The sequence below is a fragment of the Thalia democratica genome, chromosome 4 (genome assembly GCF_965202585.1).
Source record: "Thalia democratica chromosome 4, ktThaDemo2.hap1.1, whole genome shotgun sequence".
NCBI lineage: Eukaryota > Metazoa > Chordata > Thaliacea > Salpida > Salpidae > Thalia > Thalia democratica.
Window position 1 is genome coordinate 2701186 of NC_139168.1, and position 17828 is coordinate 2719013.

General features: G+C 24.1%; 1 protein-coding gene across 2 annotated transcripts in view; it reads left to right on the forward strand.

Annotated features, from left to right (window-relative positions):
* The window catches only part of LOC145835126 (beta-1,4-galactosyltransferase 4-like), a 29641-nt gene extending 19545 nt beyond the window's left edge, over positions 1 to 10096 (forward strand). The window contains exons 5-9 of one of the 2 annotated variants that reach the window (XM_082942675.1): positions 1225 to 1412; positions 6501 to 6674; positions 7502 to 7555; positions 8646 to 8892; positions 9794 to 10096. In XM_082942675.1, coding sequence (XP_082798801.1) covers positions 1225 to 1412; positions 6501 to 6674; positions 7502 to 7555; positions 8646 to 8892; positions 9794 to 9829 — 699 coding nt within the window. In that variant the 3' untranslated portion in view covers positions 9830 to 10096. Of the gene's footprint in view, positions 1 to 1224; positions 1413 to 6500; positions 6675 to 7501; positions 7556 to 8645; positions 8893 to 9217; positions 9333 to 9793 lie in introns of those variants that run through there. The other variant, XM_082942676.1, reaches the window with a different exon arrangement.
* Positions 10097 to 17828: the final 7732 nt, after the last annotated feature.

The window sequence follows — 17828 nt, forward strand, 5'->3', positions numbered from 1 at the left end:
AAAATTTAGAATTTTTTTTGTTGTTTTGACAATTTTGTAATAACCATCATTTAAAACATTTTTTTACCCATTTTTTCCTTGTCATTTTTGAACTTTTGAAAGACAAAAAAGAAAAAAGTTATATTAGTTTTTTTAGTTTTTAAATTATTCAAATATATAATGATTAACTCAATCTCTAATAGCGTTTGTTGTTTGCTATTCCACATTATTATCATGAAATTTTTATTACTTTTATGTATATCAACTAAAAACTTAATAATTCATAAAGTTTACAAGAATTTTTGTCAGTTTAATAGTTTAAACACGTTTATATTATACTAATGAGTCATTACTGTTGTTACAAAGTCTAAAGTATAAACAAAGTAAGCTGTAGAGATTTTTCTGTAAAATTACTTTAATTTTCTAATTAAACTAATATTAAATATAAAGCTTATTTATAAAGAAATTAAAAGTCATTTACACTATCTAGTTTTAACCCGATTATTAAAAATGTTACAGTGTAAAAATTAATATTTCGCTTGTAGTTTTTAATACTATTTAAAGCAACTATTGTTCAAAATACAAAAAAAAAATATTAATTTAGTATATGTGTTGAAAGGGCATATAAACAATTTAAACAATTATGTATTTGTTCAACATGCATAAATTAGTATAAATAAAAATATGTATATTCAACAGATTTATAAATAATATAATATATATAAATGATAATATATATAAATAAATAATATATAAATAGTATAATAATAAATAATATATTTTATAATATAAGCATATAATTGTATATGAATATTCAAAATATAATTTTAAGCGATCCTAGCGAAACAAGTTCACTGGAATGTATCTATTATTAACCATTAAACTATAAAAACCTATAGCAATTATTTTAATTTTCACATGTATACACCTACTTTAGCTTCTATTCTTTCCTTACAGTATATTACATATCAATAATATAAATAAAGATATATTTGTTCAACAGTCATAAAAAATAAAATTGTACATATGTTCTACATGCAGGCGAGTTAGCGTTCAATTCGGCGAAATTAATGAACATTGGATTCATAAGCGCTATATAAATAAATTATAAGTACTAAAGAATAAATAATTCTAAAGGCAGGAGAACTAGCGTTCAACAAAGCTAAACTAATGAACATCGGTTTCATACGAGCCATATAAATAAAATAAATGATTATGTATAATAAAACATTTAAAACTCTACAGGCTGGAGAACTAGCTTTCAACAAAGCGAAACTGATGAACATAGGATTCATACGTGCGATGCAAGAACACGAGTTTGATTGCATCGTGTTCCACGACGTAGATCTGCTACCTGAAGACGACAGATTGCTGTATAGATGCACACAACTTCCCAAACATATGAGTGTTGCAATTGATAAATACGGTTACAAGTTAGTTGAATTTTATTAAAATTGTTGAATAAGTTAGTACTTAATTTAAACACAACTACCCAAACATATAAGTGTGTGGTTACAACTTAGTTGATTAACTTATTGGTGTTATGGTCTTTGTCGGGTTGTGGTAACTAGATCGTATACTAAATTACTTGTTTTGTAGGTTTTACATATGTTAAAGTATTGGTAATATATTTGTTATTATATTAAATGTTGGTATGAATACAAGTTGGTATTTTCAGATTTATTTTGTTGGCTGATAAAGGGTTTTGAAGCTATTCTAGAAGTTTAAATTATATATTTTTGTGGAAAAATATTTTATAAAAGTTTGTTGTTTAGTGATTAATGCAAGTATTAGTTTGAAAATTAAATTTTAAAGATTCTTGCCTTTGAGGTTCTGCTGACTATGATTTTGCATTAAAACTGATTTTGTAAACATTAAAATATAGGGCGTTAAATAGTTTAAAAATGTAACTTTTACTATTTAAGAGTTAAATACGGTATAAGTTGGTTGGTCAAAAAGTGTTTTATTTAGATTTAAACGCCTGATTTTTTAAGTCATAGATAAAATAAAAAAGCTAAGTTAATACTTAAACTTAAATTTTCAAAAATAAGTTTTTACGTTAACTTGAGTGTAAGTTGTTCAAAATTTTTATCGATGTTTCCAAATACTAGGTCAGTTTATTCTTGTTTCTAAGCTATTATCGTTTTAAGCGCATAATATCTGGAAAGTCTTTTGTTTAAAGTCAATAACTTTTTTCAAAGATTTAATTCAAGTTTATAAATAAAACTGGCCGATATCAAATAAAAAGTTTATTGTTCGAGTTTTAACTCCCTTAGACCGCCATGAGTAAACATTACTTTACTAGTTTCTTCTACAATACTTTCCTAGTTTTTTGTATATAATAATATAATTTAAAGCTTAGTAATTGCAGTTTTATTTATTACTAAGTGTTTCGTGGTATTTAAACAATGTTAGTTTTTATGAGTAAACTAAAACGAACGTCTTATATGTTTTATTTTTTTAGTAAAAAGTTTTTATTTAAAATGTTTGATTTTTTTTTAAATGTTTTAACTGTTTTGAGTTTTATACTTGAATAACAAAGCAAGTTTAAATGCAGATTTTAAACATTCAAAAATATTTACATTGAACAAGTATTTTTTGTTTACTCCAGTGAAATACTTCTTATTAAATTAAATTTATCAACTAAAACATAATTTCGATTTGTTGCTTTTGTAGTTTTGAAAGTTTTTTTTGCTGTTAAAAAAATTGCTGCAGTTAAGACATTTCTAAAATTAATTTAATCATTTCAAATAAATGAAAGTATTTACTTTAAGAAGTTGTTTTCAAGATGTTGCTAGACATAAAAGCAACATTTATGTTTATTGTTATTCATAGTACATGTTTAAACAACAATGTTTTTTATTTATTTTTGTCAAGGTTCAAAGTTTATTACAAACAAATAATATTTACAACACTTCTTGATCTGTTCAAGAAATTTATTATTTTTAGAATTAACTTTTTTCTCATTGTGTGTACTTTGATTTGTTGAACAACTGGAACTGAATTAATTTATCACAGTCAGTATAAAGTTTAACTTTTTTTTTCTTTTGTCAAACAAAACTGTTGTAAAAATTCTTATAACGCCATCGGTAAATAAAAAAAACACAATATGTTTTTTGTGGTTAAAAAATTAGAGTATCATTCTTTTAAATTTTTAATGTAACTTGTTTTTTAATAAACAACTTGAAAGTCAAAAATGATCAAAGATGTGTTTTTTTTTTGTAATCATAGAAACAGTTGATATTTTTATTAAAAAAGTAGTTTTAGGTTTTAATAAACATAACTTTCATAGATCAACTATAAATAAATTGTAGTTTTTTTGTATTCTAACTTGTTAATTTATTTAATATTTAAAATTTTTAGTGTTTTAACCGAATAAAAACTAACCGAAAAAACCGAATTTAATAAAAACTAAAAATTTTATCTTGACATAAAGACACAAGAATAATTTATAGCTTATTTAGATAAATCTCTAATCATCGTAAATTTTTATTAAACACAGCTGATGTTTAAAAAAACTTGTTTTAGATCTATAAAAAAACATAGCTTATATAGTTATTAAAACTTTTTACTGATTTTATTTGTATTCTAACTTGTTTATTTATTTATACTTGAAATTTTTAGTGTCGTAAGCGAATAAATACTAATTTACTAATAACACTAAAAATTTGTGCTGACATAGAGACGCAAGAACGATTTATTACTTATTTAGACAAATCTGTAAACATCGTTAATTTTTAATAGTTTCTTTTGTAAAAGATTTAAAGTTTACTGATAACATAAAACTTTCATAAGCTGTCCAAATATTTGCATAATGTCAATTTTTTTTTTTATTCTAAATCAACTGACATGCTATTGATTTCTATCAGAAGGTCAAGTTTTAAAATAAAACTTTAAAGTTTTGTTCTTTTTGTACTTTTAACATATCTTATTTTTTTATTTTAAATTGTTTTTTACCGAGTTTTTAGCATCATTTTGATTTTGAACTCTTTTTTTACATGAAAAAATTATAATTTTTACAAAAACATAAAAGCTTACATATTTTAAATTTAAATTTAGGCCGAAAGTTCAGTTATTAAGAATTATTTAATTTTTTTAGTAATTTTGTTCAAACATAGTTTTATTGACTTTTTATTTGTTAAAATGTACTTTTATTTAGAGATTTAGTGTAGTATTATTTATTTTATATACAAAAATTTTTGACCTCATTAATACATTTAATAAATAATTAACTTTATGTAATAAAACACTATAATGCAAACTCAAATTATACTAAAATTGTACAAAAGTTCATACGTATTTAGCTTATATGAATAAAAAACCTAGATTTTTTAATAAAAGTTATCTTAGGTAAAAGCTATTTTTAATTATTGTTTAAATCAAAATAAGAAACTGTGTATTATATGTATTTATGTATCAAGATAAAACCAAGCTACTTGACTTTTACGTTAATTATGGCTATAAATAATTGGCATGTTATAGTTACTTTAAGTAATTAGTAGTGTTAAAGTTAAATGATTTAAATTTTTTGATTATTTAGAATTAAATCTAAGTGGTTTTAGTTTTATATTTTTCAAAATATATAATTTTCTCGATTAGTTTATGGTGTATAATTAAATTAAAAAACTGTTTAATGTGTTATTTTAACGACACTCATCGCTAAACAAACATTATATTAAACTGAAATGTTTATTCTGCAATTCAAATCGTCGCTACATCTATTTATATTTGTTGTGACAACAATACATTTCAAACGCTAATCCTTGAAAGTTCTGTTTCGCTTTAGTGGCAACTCTTTGAACGTATATATTAAAATATGTTAACAAGTTAAAGCAGTTTTATGTTTGTATATTTTTAAGTATATAAAATAAATGGATGTTTATTTTTTGGTTTCAAGTAAAAATACTTGTCGTTTTTAAAAATATTATAACTGAAACAAACATTTATTGTTTGCTTTTAAACTATTGAAGCTTTTGTAAAAGTTTTAGTCCAACTTAATTAAATAAATTAATTAATTAACAAACGAATGTTCCAAAATAGCGTGATTATAATTTGAGTATTTTGTTCATGGTCTCTTCAGTTATAAGATAAAATAAATATTTATAAAGCTCTTTTTTGACAAGTGATGTTTAACTGATTATAATATTTTAGTTGATTAAGATATCTAAGTTGAAACTGTTTATTCAAGCTTGAGCTTTAATATTTATCTATCTAGATTGGTATCTTAAACTTTCATTTATCTTTAAATGTTGGTAAACATTCGTGATTTTAGTAAACTTTTCGTTTCTTAAATCTCAAGTTGGGTGGTGTGAACTTTAAATATTTTTATTGCCAGTTATAAATAGTTTAAATTGTTACTTATATTTTTGATGAACTACTCTTGATTAGTTTAACCAACACTGAAGTTTCATATGTTGATTAACTTTAATAATAATGTTATACGAAGCTTACTACTTGTATTTAAACGCAGAAACAGCTGTACCAAGCAAAAGTTTATTTTGTGTATGTTATTTCTATATATACATATATATATATATATGTATATATATCTAAATATATAAACGAATATTCTAAGTTAGCGTAAGTAAAGTTCAAATATTTTGTGTATGGTCGCTTCGAGTACATGACAAAATAAATTTTTTATGAAACTTTTTTTGACAAACGATGTTCAACTGATCAAAGTTTTAGGTTTTTGTTGATACTCTAAATCTATTTAAACTTTAGCTTTTATAAAAATTCTCATAAAAGTATTCAAAGCTGTCATTTTAATCTTAAACTCTTGGTATCTATTTGTTTCAAGAATAAACTTTTCGGTTATAAATACTGAGATCAAAACAAATATTAAATGATTTTCAATAAAGTTTTTACGGAACTACTGTTGTTTAATTTAAACTTTAAATACTGAACACTATTTATTATTATATGCTCAGTCCTTATACTAATCATATAATATATTTGAAACTTTAACATTAACCTTGAACTGTTGGTAAATATTTATTTTTAAAATGAACATTATGTTTGTTAAGTCTCAGTTTAGGTAGTGTGAACTAAAGTAGGAATTTTTCTTTATGGATTAGGATTATTATAAGTATAACATGAAATAAAGACAATAGTAAAGCTCAAATTTTCTTCAATGAAATAACGATAATAAAATTAGATAGTTTTAATTCTAATTTAATTTATTATTCAACAGACTCCCATACACTTCATTATTCGGAGGGGTGACCCAACACTCCCCTTCCCATTTTGTCCAAATAAACAATTATTTTTTTAATAAACAAAAGTAGATTTTTTTCTCTATCTGTTCAAAGTTATATAAATATAACATAAAATGAAAATAAATAATTGCAGCACAAATCTTTTTTCTCACAGACTTCCATAATTATTAGACAGCCTATCTGTTCAAATAAACAATAAATAATAACAACAATAAGTCAAAATAACAATGTATAATATAAAATAATATAACTATGTTAAAACTAAATAGTTTTAATTTTCATTTAATTTAATATTTATTACAGACTCCCATACACTTCACTATTCGGAGGAGTAACCCAACACTCCCCTTCCCACTTTGTCCAGATAAACGGGTACAGCAACCTGTATTGGGGTTGGGGTGGAGAGGACGACGATATGTTCAACAGGATTCACACGAGGGGATTCCCCTTGCATCGGCCCCCTAAACATCTTGCCAGGTAAAAAAAATTGTATGTAAGATAAATAACATATAAAGTTTGTGGTTTTATTTGAATTTTAGGGATTTTTTTTACACAGGCCCCAAAATATTTAGCGAGGTATAAATATTTATAAGTATATATTGTAGCAGAGTTGCCACAATTGAAGTTTTTGTTCTCTTAAAGCGAGATTTCCCAATATGGGCAATACTTTCCCATTATAGGCGATTTGGGTAAAAAAGTATCAACTTATTTTGTTACTTGAAATCTAAAATTTCTCTAAAGTAAAAAATTTTCAAGTTACTGTTCGTTTAATACATTTCTCTGTATGTAGGCAATGCTTTAAGATATATGTAATAAACTTATACAATTACTATAAGTAAATAATTTACGTTTATTTTAATTGAGTTATATTCTACTTGAAAGAAAAAAAACTATTTTGATTTTTTTTAGGTAACAAATTTTATTTTTCTTACAACAAAACCATGCGATATTCATGCGCAAAGATTTTCAAAACACAAATTTTAATATTTAATGCGCTAAAATACAAAAAACATGTACTCGCTATATGAACCGTTGCAAAAAGTTTAATAATTTACATTTCAACATATCTTTTTAAAATTTTGTAGTAACCTAGTATGTTAACTGAAGAGTTTTGGTCGAAAGTGTTTTAAAATAATTTGTATTAGTTTTGCAATGTGTTGATTTTAATGTTTTAAATTTAGACTTCAAACAAAAACATGTACTGGCCTTATGATTTCACATCTTAACATAACTTTTACAAAAAAAATGTTTTATTTTGAAGGTAATATTGTTTATTCATTTTAAATTTATAAATATTTTTAAAGGTACAAGATGTCATATCACGAAAGGGATTCTGGAAATAAATTAAACTTAATGAGGTTTGTAGTTTTTGTATTTATAAGTATATTAATTTTTAATTTTTTATTACTTTGTTTATAATTTCAATTATGATTAACTTTAAAAAATGTACGTTTTAGTTTTCGTCAGTGTAATTTTTTTTCTGTTATATTGAATTTAAACAAGCTTAAGTTTTTAATTTTTAATATTATTGTTTATATTGATTTCAAAAGTTTTTTTTTTTTTTTTTAAAATTAAGCTTTTCTAATAATGTGTAAAAACTCAATTCTTTATTTTGTTACCAAATTACAGCGATCAATACTGATTTAAATATTGGTTACAAAACAGCCTGATACTTTATTTAAATAAATTAAATGCTGTTTTAAACAATACTAATTTAATATGTATTAGATGCAGTAACGCCTATACAGGTATGAAAATTCTAAATTGAATTTAAAGCACTGTATGCAGTTTATATGTATGCATTTAAAAAAAAATCTAATATTTTGAGTTGACGAGCGTTGATAAGGTTTTTTTAAAGTTCTAGGATCTTTATTAACAAACTATTAGCTTGAAGTTTTAAATGTTCATGTGTTAATTTTATAACTATTTTTAACTTTTAAATACTTAACTTTTATCCCAGATACAAGTTACTAGCAAAGGAGAATTTCCAACAAAAATAAATAAATATTTATAAACAATGCTTATAGATTTTTTAAGTTCTAAATTAAAAATAAACAAATTTTTACCTTAGATACGAGTTACTAGCGAAGAAACATTTCCAACAAAAATAGTTAATTAATACAATAGTTCTACAAGTTTTTAATTGAAAAAAAAAATCACCCGGTAATTAACTCGTAAATTGAATGTTATATTCACGCTCATTTTATAACATTGCTTTATTCTTAAACACTTAATTTTCACCCCAGATACGAGTTACTAGCAAAGGAGAATTTCCAACAAAAATAATTAAGTATTTATAAACAATTCTTAAAAATTTTTAAAGTTTTAAATCAATAATATAAATTTCCACCCAGATACGAGTTGCTAGCGAAGAACGACTTCCAAACAGAATAACTAACTTCTACAATAATTTATATTTTTTTTTAATGAACATAATTTTCACCCCAGATATGAGTTACTGGCGAAGAACGACTTCCAAACAGACGGGTTGTCGACGGTGAAGTACAACATAACATCGCAGCACAACGTGCACAACATTTACACGAACATAACTGCTGATGTGGGTACAGCAGTCATTCAGTGCAAGCAGTACTTGAGCGAACTCAGCTGCAATTTCGTGCTGTGGTTGTGCGAACACTTCGTGGTCAGTTGCGGCTACCTCCAGTACAACTCCACCGATGATGGCACTTTTAAGGTTTGAATAAAAACAAATATTTTAAATAGTTTAGTGTAAGTTTTTATTTACCTCCAGTACAATTCCACCGATGATGGAACTTTTAAGGTTTTAATAAAAATTAATAAAATAAATAGTTTAGTGTAAGTTATTATTTTACCTTCAGTACAATTCGACAGATGATGGCACTTTTAAGGTTGGTTGAATTTAAAACAAAAATAATAAATAGTTTAGTGTAAGTTTTTATTTACCTTTAGTACAATTCGACAGATGATGGCACTTTTAAGGTTTGAATTTAAAACAAATATAATAAATAGTTTAGTGTAAGTTTTTATTTTACCTTCAGTACAACTCCACCGATGATGGAACTTTTAAGGTTTGAATTTAAAACAAATATAATAAATAGTTTAGTGTAAGTTTTTATTTACCTTCAGTACAACTCCACCGATGATGGAACTTTTAAGGTTTAAATAAAAAACAAAAATAATAAAAAGTTTAGTGTCAGTTTTTATTTTACCTCCAGTACAACTCCACCGATGATGGCACTTTTAAGGTTGATTGAATTATATGTTAAGTAAAAACAAATAAATAGTTTTAAGTTTTTATTTATCTTCAGTACAACTCCACCGATGATGGAACTTATAAGGTTGGTTGAATTTAAAACAAATGTAATAAATAGTTTAGTGTAAGTTATTATTTACCTTTAGTACAATTCCACCAATGATGGCACTTTTAAGGTGATTTATACTTTAAAGTTTAATACAAAATATTTTTAACTTTAATCAGTATTTGTGTGTGTGTACTCAAAATTGTCTTCAGTACAATTTAACTGATGATGGTGCTTTTAAGGTTTTATATTTAAGTAGATAAATATTATGGTTCTGGTGAATAGAGTACTTTTAATTGTTGTTTTATTTTTCAGGGATACCAAAGTCCTGTGATGACCGATCCTTTATGACGTAATTAAAACTTAATCATTACGTCATAATAGAACATTTTATTATTACGTCACAAAGAACAAGGGGTTTGTTAGGTCGAGTGAATTAAAACACGAGTATGTGATAATAGAAGATTATTTAATTTAAAATTTCGATAACAAAAATATTAAAATATTAATAGAATATTATAAAGTTTAGTAGTTTTAATAAAAAGACTTATAAATTAGTTATTTTGGTAAAAATATTATTAAATTAATAATTTAGATAAAAAATTATTAATTATAAGGTGTTGCTGTCTGTAGTTTATTAAACTTCTTCAATTTTTTTAAATTATTTTATTGCAGTTTTGTTTCTGATATTTTGTTTCAGAGCTTTTTATTTATTGAGAAAAAAGCTCGATTTCTTAAGTTACTGTGATTTTTTCATTTAATATTTATAGTAAAATAAAATAGAAATATTTATTTTTACGCACTTAATAATTAAATAAACTTTTTTTATAGGTAAAAATTATTTTTTTGAAAATTTAATTTACAGTAATTTTTTTTTAATATAGCTGAAAAAGAGTTATTTTTTATTTAAACTCTTAAAGTATGACGCTAAAATATTATTTATTTCTATTTGAAAAATATTTAATTAATTTTACTACTTTTTTTTTCTTTTTTTTTTTTGTTATATGACACAATATTCTTTTATTGTTGATTTCTTTTTATTTAAAATAAAACAGTTTAAAAAATAGATTCGTCTTTAAGTAAATTTTATCAGATATATGGTTATTTAAATACTTTAATATTTGTTAATTTACTTATCAGTAAAAAATACTTTTAAGTAAGATATATTTATTTAATTAATAATGCTTCAACATCAATAAAATCTTGATTTAGTTTTATCAAACAAAATAAAAATTTAGTTGTTGAATAGTTCAGGATATTCAAAAAAAAAATTAAGCCATATAACTCAAAAGTTAATTTATTGATTAATGGTCTTCTTTTAATAAAAATATTTTTTTTTAATTACACACTGAAAAAATATTTTAATATTAAAAGAATTTAAATAAGCAGTACTTGTAGTGAATACTATTTGTCAAGTTAAAAGTAGAATATGTTTGCAAGTAGTACAAATGAAACTAACAAAAATAAACTAATCAGTATATTAAATTAATTTCATGACCTTAGTAAAAATAAATACTACACTGAATAAAAACTTTCCAATTGGAAATTAACTTGTAAAGTGTAGGAATTTACTTTTTGTTAATCTTAAAAGTCAACTAAACAAGTTCAAAAAAAACTTTTACTTTTCCATGATGGTCTAAAAAATGTTTTATACTTTTTCTCAAAATGTTTGCGTAAAAATTGGAGAAGTAAAACATATTGAAAGTTTATATATCCTCATCAAATTTTTAGTTTAAAAGCTAATAGTAAGTTAATAACGAACAACAAGATACTTTTAAACAATAAGCTTGATTTGCTAACTAATTTTTAGAACGTGTTATAAAAGTTTAGTTCAATTAAAGAGTAGAATTTTTTTTCAAATTGATAAATTAGTAATAAAACTACACTATTGGTATGTACAACAAAACACAAACTTAATTTTAAATAACACATTTAAGGCACAATATAAAAACTAGTATTTAATTTACTCAAATTAACTATCTACTTAAAACCTTGTCGAAGAAAATAATCACCAAGCAAGTAAAGTCTTAAAGAACTCATAAGTATATTTTGTATTCATCATAAGACTACTTATTAAAATTAAACAAATCTGACATCTTTTTTATGTTACATTTTATAGTTATTATAGTCTATTGAACAACAAAAAAAAAGTTTCGTCCTAGGATCTGGTGCACGAAGAACCTTACGGTTATCTAGTCGCACTTCACAGATTTTATTTATTGATGTTATTTTTTTTTTTTGATTGCAGTAAACACAAAGCAAATTAACTATTTTATTTATTTTAGATTAGATTGACATACTGTTTGTTTTTTCTAAAGTTTATTTTGTAAACAATATTTTGTTCAATGAGCTCATCGGTGTTTAAAGAGATCTATAATTGTTTTTTTCAAACGAATAATATAAGATTAATTTAATATAACTAATTTCACAATAAAATGTTTAAAAATAAAGTACTGTGTTGTAGTAGCGCATCAAAAATAACTAACATTCAAATCAAAATGTTTAAAATAAATCTGATAAAGAAAAATCTGTATTTAATTTAAATTTGGTTTCGAAATCTAATAATTTTTCATAACAGTATGATAAAGTAGGAAAAAACCGTTCTATTTTTCTGAATATTTTATTTTAAAACTAATTGTTTGTTTAAACTAAAGTACCATATCTAACGACAAAATGTTACTTTTTAATTTTCAATTATGTTTTATAACAAAGGTTTTTAGTGTGAATTTTTATTATTAGAAGAAATTATGCTCCTCACCAGAAAAACAGAAAAAATACCTGTTTTTAAACAAACATTAAAACCAAAAACAGTTCCACTCAAAAAACGTGAAAGTTCTACATAACATAAATCAGCATAGAATAAACTTCATTAAGTTAACTAAACATAAACAAAACAAATATGACTAAACATTAGTTTATATGAGTAAATTTTAATGTAACTTTTAAATCATCAAATAAAAGATAAATTGAACTTTAATATATAACAGCTTTTTAACAAATCAAATGTTGACTAATCATCAGCTTGAATTTTTAAATTATTTAGAAGTTTTCCGGTAATTAATTTATTTTAAGTGTTGTACTTTTAAGTTCGTTAATATGACTAACATCTTAAAAAATGCTTTCCAAGTGAACGACATATTTATCTGGTTATAATGATAATTAATTATTTGTTTAAATGCCTTGATGATAGTTTGTTGGGTAAGGGTGTAAAAGTTCAAAAAAAAGAGTTTTTATTAAATTTAAACAAGTGATTGATTAATTAAATCATTTTTAGATTAAACTACCTGAAGTTTCCATATTTCTTTTACAACATCTCAGAATAAAAAATATCATTACAAACACAGCTAATGAAGTAACACAAGATATTATAATAGTTAACACTGGTAAACTGTTTTGTGTTTCTGTACTAAGTGTGGTGTTTGTTTTGTTTTCAATTTTAATGTATTCCGTCAAAGAAAGAAAACCCAGTTTTTTCCCCTCAATTAAAACTTCACAGTTTAGTTTCTTTGTAAAATTTTTCTGTAAATCAAAAGTAGTTGATAGTTTTAAAAGTATGTAAATAGATTTAAAAAAAAACAATTTTAGTTGTTTGTAAAATTTTATTGGCTTAAAAACTTTTTTGACTTTTTTAGTACTTGAGCTTTTTAAAAATCGTTGCAGTATTTATTTTTTTAAACTTAATTACTCTATCTTAGTTAATTTGATGAAATACTTAGAAAAAAAAGAATAAATCGTGTGAGTTTATAAACAATTGAAGAAAAGAAGTTCTGTCAAGTTTAGTTTAGTAATTTCTATTTTACCAAAGCTTTTTTTAATAAAAAATTGAATTTATATAGTAACAATTGGAATTTTAAAACAAAATTTATTTCACTAACAATAAAATGAACTCTGAAAGTTTGAAGAAATTCCTACTTGATATATCTGGATGTCAAAACTTCAATTAACTCAGAGCAGGTCTTATTTAATCTGTTTTTCTCATACCCATATACTGTGTAAAAGGAATATGGTATACTTTTGTATTTTTAATAGAGCAAGGTTTTAAATTTAGTAGTTAATAGTTTTGACAACCTTTTCGTATTGCATAAAATACAGTTCGATTAAATTTGCACATTCTAAATAAAACAATTTAAAAACAACTTTGGAGTAGAAACAATTGTAAAAAAAAGTGTTTGTCTACTTTTTACTTTACAACTTTTAAGGTCAAAAATTAGGTAAGAATTATAAATAAATAATTGAAATCAGTTACCTTTAATGTTACCGTCGTGAATAGTTTTATTTGTTGAAACGTTAAAAGAACATGAATTTGAATCAAAGCATTCTATATTGAAATAACATTCCAACTTTTCCTGTAAAGACAGTTAAAAAATAATAATTTAAGCAAATATTTTATTAATAATCACAGTAACATACTTTTGCTTTAACTTAAGTTAAGATTTTTTTTTGTTTTAGGCTTACCGATTTTCATTCAAGAAAGTAAATGAAAAGCACATTTGAAACACAAATAATGTACATAGTTATAAGTCGGTTAAATATGTTAGGTTAAAAACTTAAACTTGAAAGTTTTGATTTAACTGTTAAAGTTAAAACCTAAATATGGTCACGTGAATTATCAAAGTTTTTACAACTAGTTATATCTAATAAATCTTGTATAGATGCTGTTTTTTTTTCATTATACAATAACAACTTATAAGAAACACAAACTAGTTTTATAAAATCGATAAAACATTTAAACATAACTCTGATTTAGAGCTTATAGATAATATAAAGATTAAAACTAATTCAAAATAAAATAAACTAGCAACGTTTTCAATTGGCAAGTTGTAATTATTTTTTCCAAGTTCCCTTTTATCTACAAGCACCAATTTTATTTTGTTTTCTCCAATGTAAACACTTACGTTACCAGGAATCAGCAATTTCTATAATGAAAATTATTAAGAATTTTAAATAACTTTTTTCTTACACAAACAAACTCTATGTTATAAAACATAAACCGGTATAATGTACAGATACAATAAAAACAGAACTCACATTGTATAGAAGTTTCATTGTCTGTTCTCTTGTATTAGGAACGTACTTTAAAGTTTTAAAGCTCAGCAACTGAGTTAAATAGGTTGACATTTCTTTGTTGCCAACCATGTAAAAAGCTGCAAAAATTTTAATTGAAGTTTTAATCTTAGATTTTTCGTAGTTTATATACGTCTAATTTGGATTATAGTTTTTTGTGGTTAATTAGCTTTGTAAAATTTAATTTAAAAAAAGTTTCGTGGTAAAATCTACTGGTAAAAACTACAGCTTTAATTGTTATACAAAAAAAACACATTGTGTCCAGATGCATTTCAAGTACTTTTATGTAATGTTGTTAAATGGTATAAAAGTTAACTATTCCTTACAATTCAAATTTTCTACATGGAATTCGGGGTTTGACTTGAAATGAAAGGAGCAATTTTTTTCAGTTAAGTTCTCACTTACTTTTTCTTCTACCAAAGGTTGAACTGCAATTAAAAATTTAGGATTTGTATTAATTCAAATTACAAAATATAACAAAATTCAATAAGTTTACCTAACATTTATTTGATCATTTTCTACACTATGTTTAGTTAAGTACATTAAGAACTTTAGTTTTTCAGACCGTCATAAATCATTCTAAAATAATGCAAATTTAGCTGAAACTTGTTTAAGTAAAAGTAGTATGTTTTAGATTCTTAACTTTTAAAAGCAAAATTAATGTCAGAAAAAGCTTAGTTTAAAAGTATTAAGGAAATTTATCTAATAAGGGATTTAGAAAACAAATTTGTTTTATAATAAAAAAAAAATTGAGAAAAAATCTACTGCAACATTATAAAGTACTTGCTTTAACTAACAAGTGACATTCAGAGTTTCAACATTTGAAATTCCCTCGTCATTAAACTGTTTTTTCAAGGTGTATTCGTTTAAGACTTGGCATGAAACTTTTTTAAGATCATCTGAAGCAACCAATTCAACTCTTAAAGGTTCGTTCTGTTTAAATTATTTATTAAGATGAAAAAAGTTTTAAGCATATTTCTAATATTTGTATATCATATTCAACATGTATTTTAAGTAATAAATGTTAATACAAACTTGTTACTTAAAAACGTAAGTTTTTATTACAATGGTAACGGAAACTACAATTTTATTCTAATCTTAAGATCAGTCGTTAGAATTTTTTTAATATTTTCAAAACACTTATTATGTAACACACAACTAACTGCTTCCCTGATGTAAGTTTTGCTTTCAAAGTTCAAACAAAACTTCTCGGGGTTGGGGAAAACCCTCATTCGAAAACAAACACCTAATTTTTGCTTCTTGGTTTCCGTTCGCACCCTCTGGTAGAGTCAGGTTGACCTGCCTAGGTGCTGAGGAAAAGTAAACGATTTAATTTTGTAAAAAATAAAAGTTAAAATAAGCTCTCACTGAGGCGATAAAGTGACGCTAAAAGAAAGTTTAGGCTTTTATTGAGCAGCTTATAAATTACTAAACGTCTAAGATAAAAACTTTTTTGTGGTAAATAAATAGACCTCTGTGTTTTATGTAAGATTTAAATGATTATTTTGTTTTATTTATTGTTTGAGGAGCTGTTTAAACTTTTGTTTATAAGCTAGTACTAAGTATATGAGATCTTTCATATATAAAATAAAAATTAAACCTCTGTAACAGTTTAAGTTTTCGGAATTGAAAGTCCATGTTGCGTTGTCATCACATGTTGCAGTGACATTCGGTGCAGGGTATTCCCCACGCAACAAACGGCCTCCGTTCTTGCAGGAGATCGTTCCTTCTGAAGACACGACCTTGAACGTGTCGCTTTCCAGTTCACATTCTGCTTGTATTTTGAAGTCATAAATGTTTTGTTTATACATCAGTAAAATCTATAAAACTATTTTCTGTGAAAAATATTACGACGAAATAATATTTTGTTTTTAAATTATGTCTAAATTAATTACGGTTATATCGTGGATAATCGTACACAAAGTCCTTTGACCAAACTTTTTGAGCGCTTTTTTCGTTGTTTAATAAACAATATAAATTTAATTCGCTTACTAGCTCTTTTTTTGTAAAATAAGTTTTTCATTTTGCTGAATTATAAAAATGTAGTTTGTAGAACCTTAATTCTAATTATTGTTCATTGTTTATTTTTGTATTTTTTTTCGATTTTAACTATAAATAGGAATTTAGCAATTATGAAGTATATGATTAAATGAAATTTACTTTCTTTTAAGTTTGCAGATATATTAACATTCAAGCTAAGTCTTTGTAGTTAGTGTGGAACAATTGAAAATCATTATCAGAAGCTAAAAAGTTTTTATTATTAAAAACATTCAAACTTATTCAAAAAAGCAAACTAACTTTTTATTGTTACACTACCCACATAACAGGTGTATTGATTTAAGAAAAAACTCCATTGAGAATGAACCGCATAAATTTTGTAGGTGTCAGCATTTACCAAACTGGAATCGTGGGTAATGAACAAATTGGAATCCGTCGGAAAACTTTTAAGCTTGAACAAATTCTGGTCGGTGGTCCAATCAAATTGGCAAGAGCAGTCGCTGTTGCAACTGAAATTGGCGCGCAATTCAAAACTTTCAGAGTGACTTTCTATTTTTAAGTCAAAATTCCAGTTCCAGTCACAGTAAATAGTGTGGCGTAGTTTTGCAAATACATTGCTTTTTTGGAAGTTTACCGGCAAAAATGGTCTTTTTTCTACCAATTCTATCTCGTCATTGTCACAAACTGGTGTTTCTATGAGATAAGTCAATTTTAAACTTTTTTGAAAAAATTTTGTGATAAAAAATATTTCAAAAAAACAACAAATTCTAAAAAATAATTCAAGTCGTAAATTTTAAATAAAACTTTAGATTTTTTTTTGTGAAAATTAACTAAAAATACCTTGTTTATTTTTTATAAACCATAAAGTTCTTACCTGCATGAGTCTTTCTTTGGAGTCCTAATAAAGCAGCTGAATAAAGTAGACTAAAGAACACTTTTTTAAGTGAAACAAAGTTTCTCATTATTGATTTTGTGTTATTTATTGTTAAATAAGGAGCTGAAAAAAGTTAAAAAATTAGTTTTAATTTTAGACTAGTTCAATTACTAAAAGTTGCTAAAATAAAAAATTATGAATTCAAAAAATAATATTAATAAAAACTTGACACTTTAAATTTGTAATTATCATTTAAACTCACAAGTATTTTTTGTGTTATTAAGTTGAATGCAAGTATGTCTATATATACGAAGTTGAAAATCATTTTAGATCCATAGCTAATATCAATAACATTTTAAGTTCTTCTTATGCGAAGGTTTTAAAAAATTTCGGCTATTGTTATTTTTACCAAAA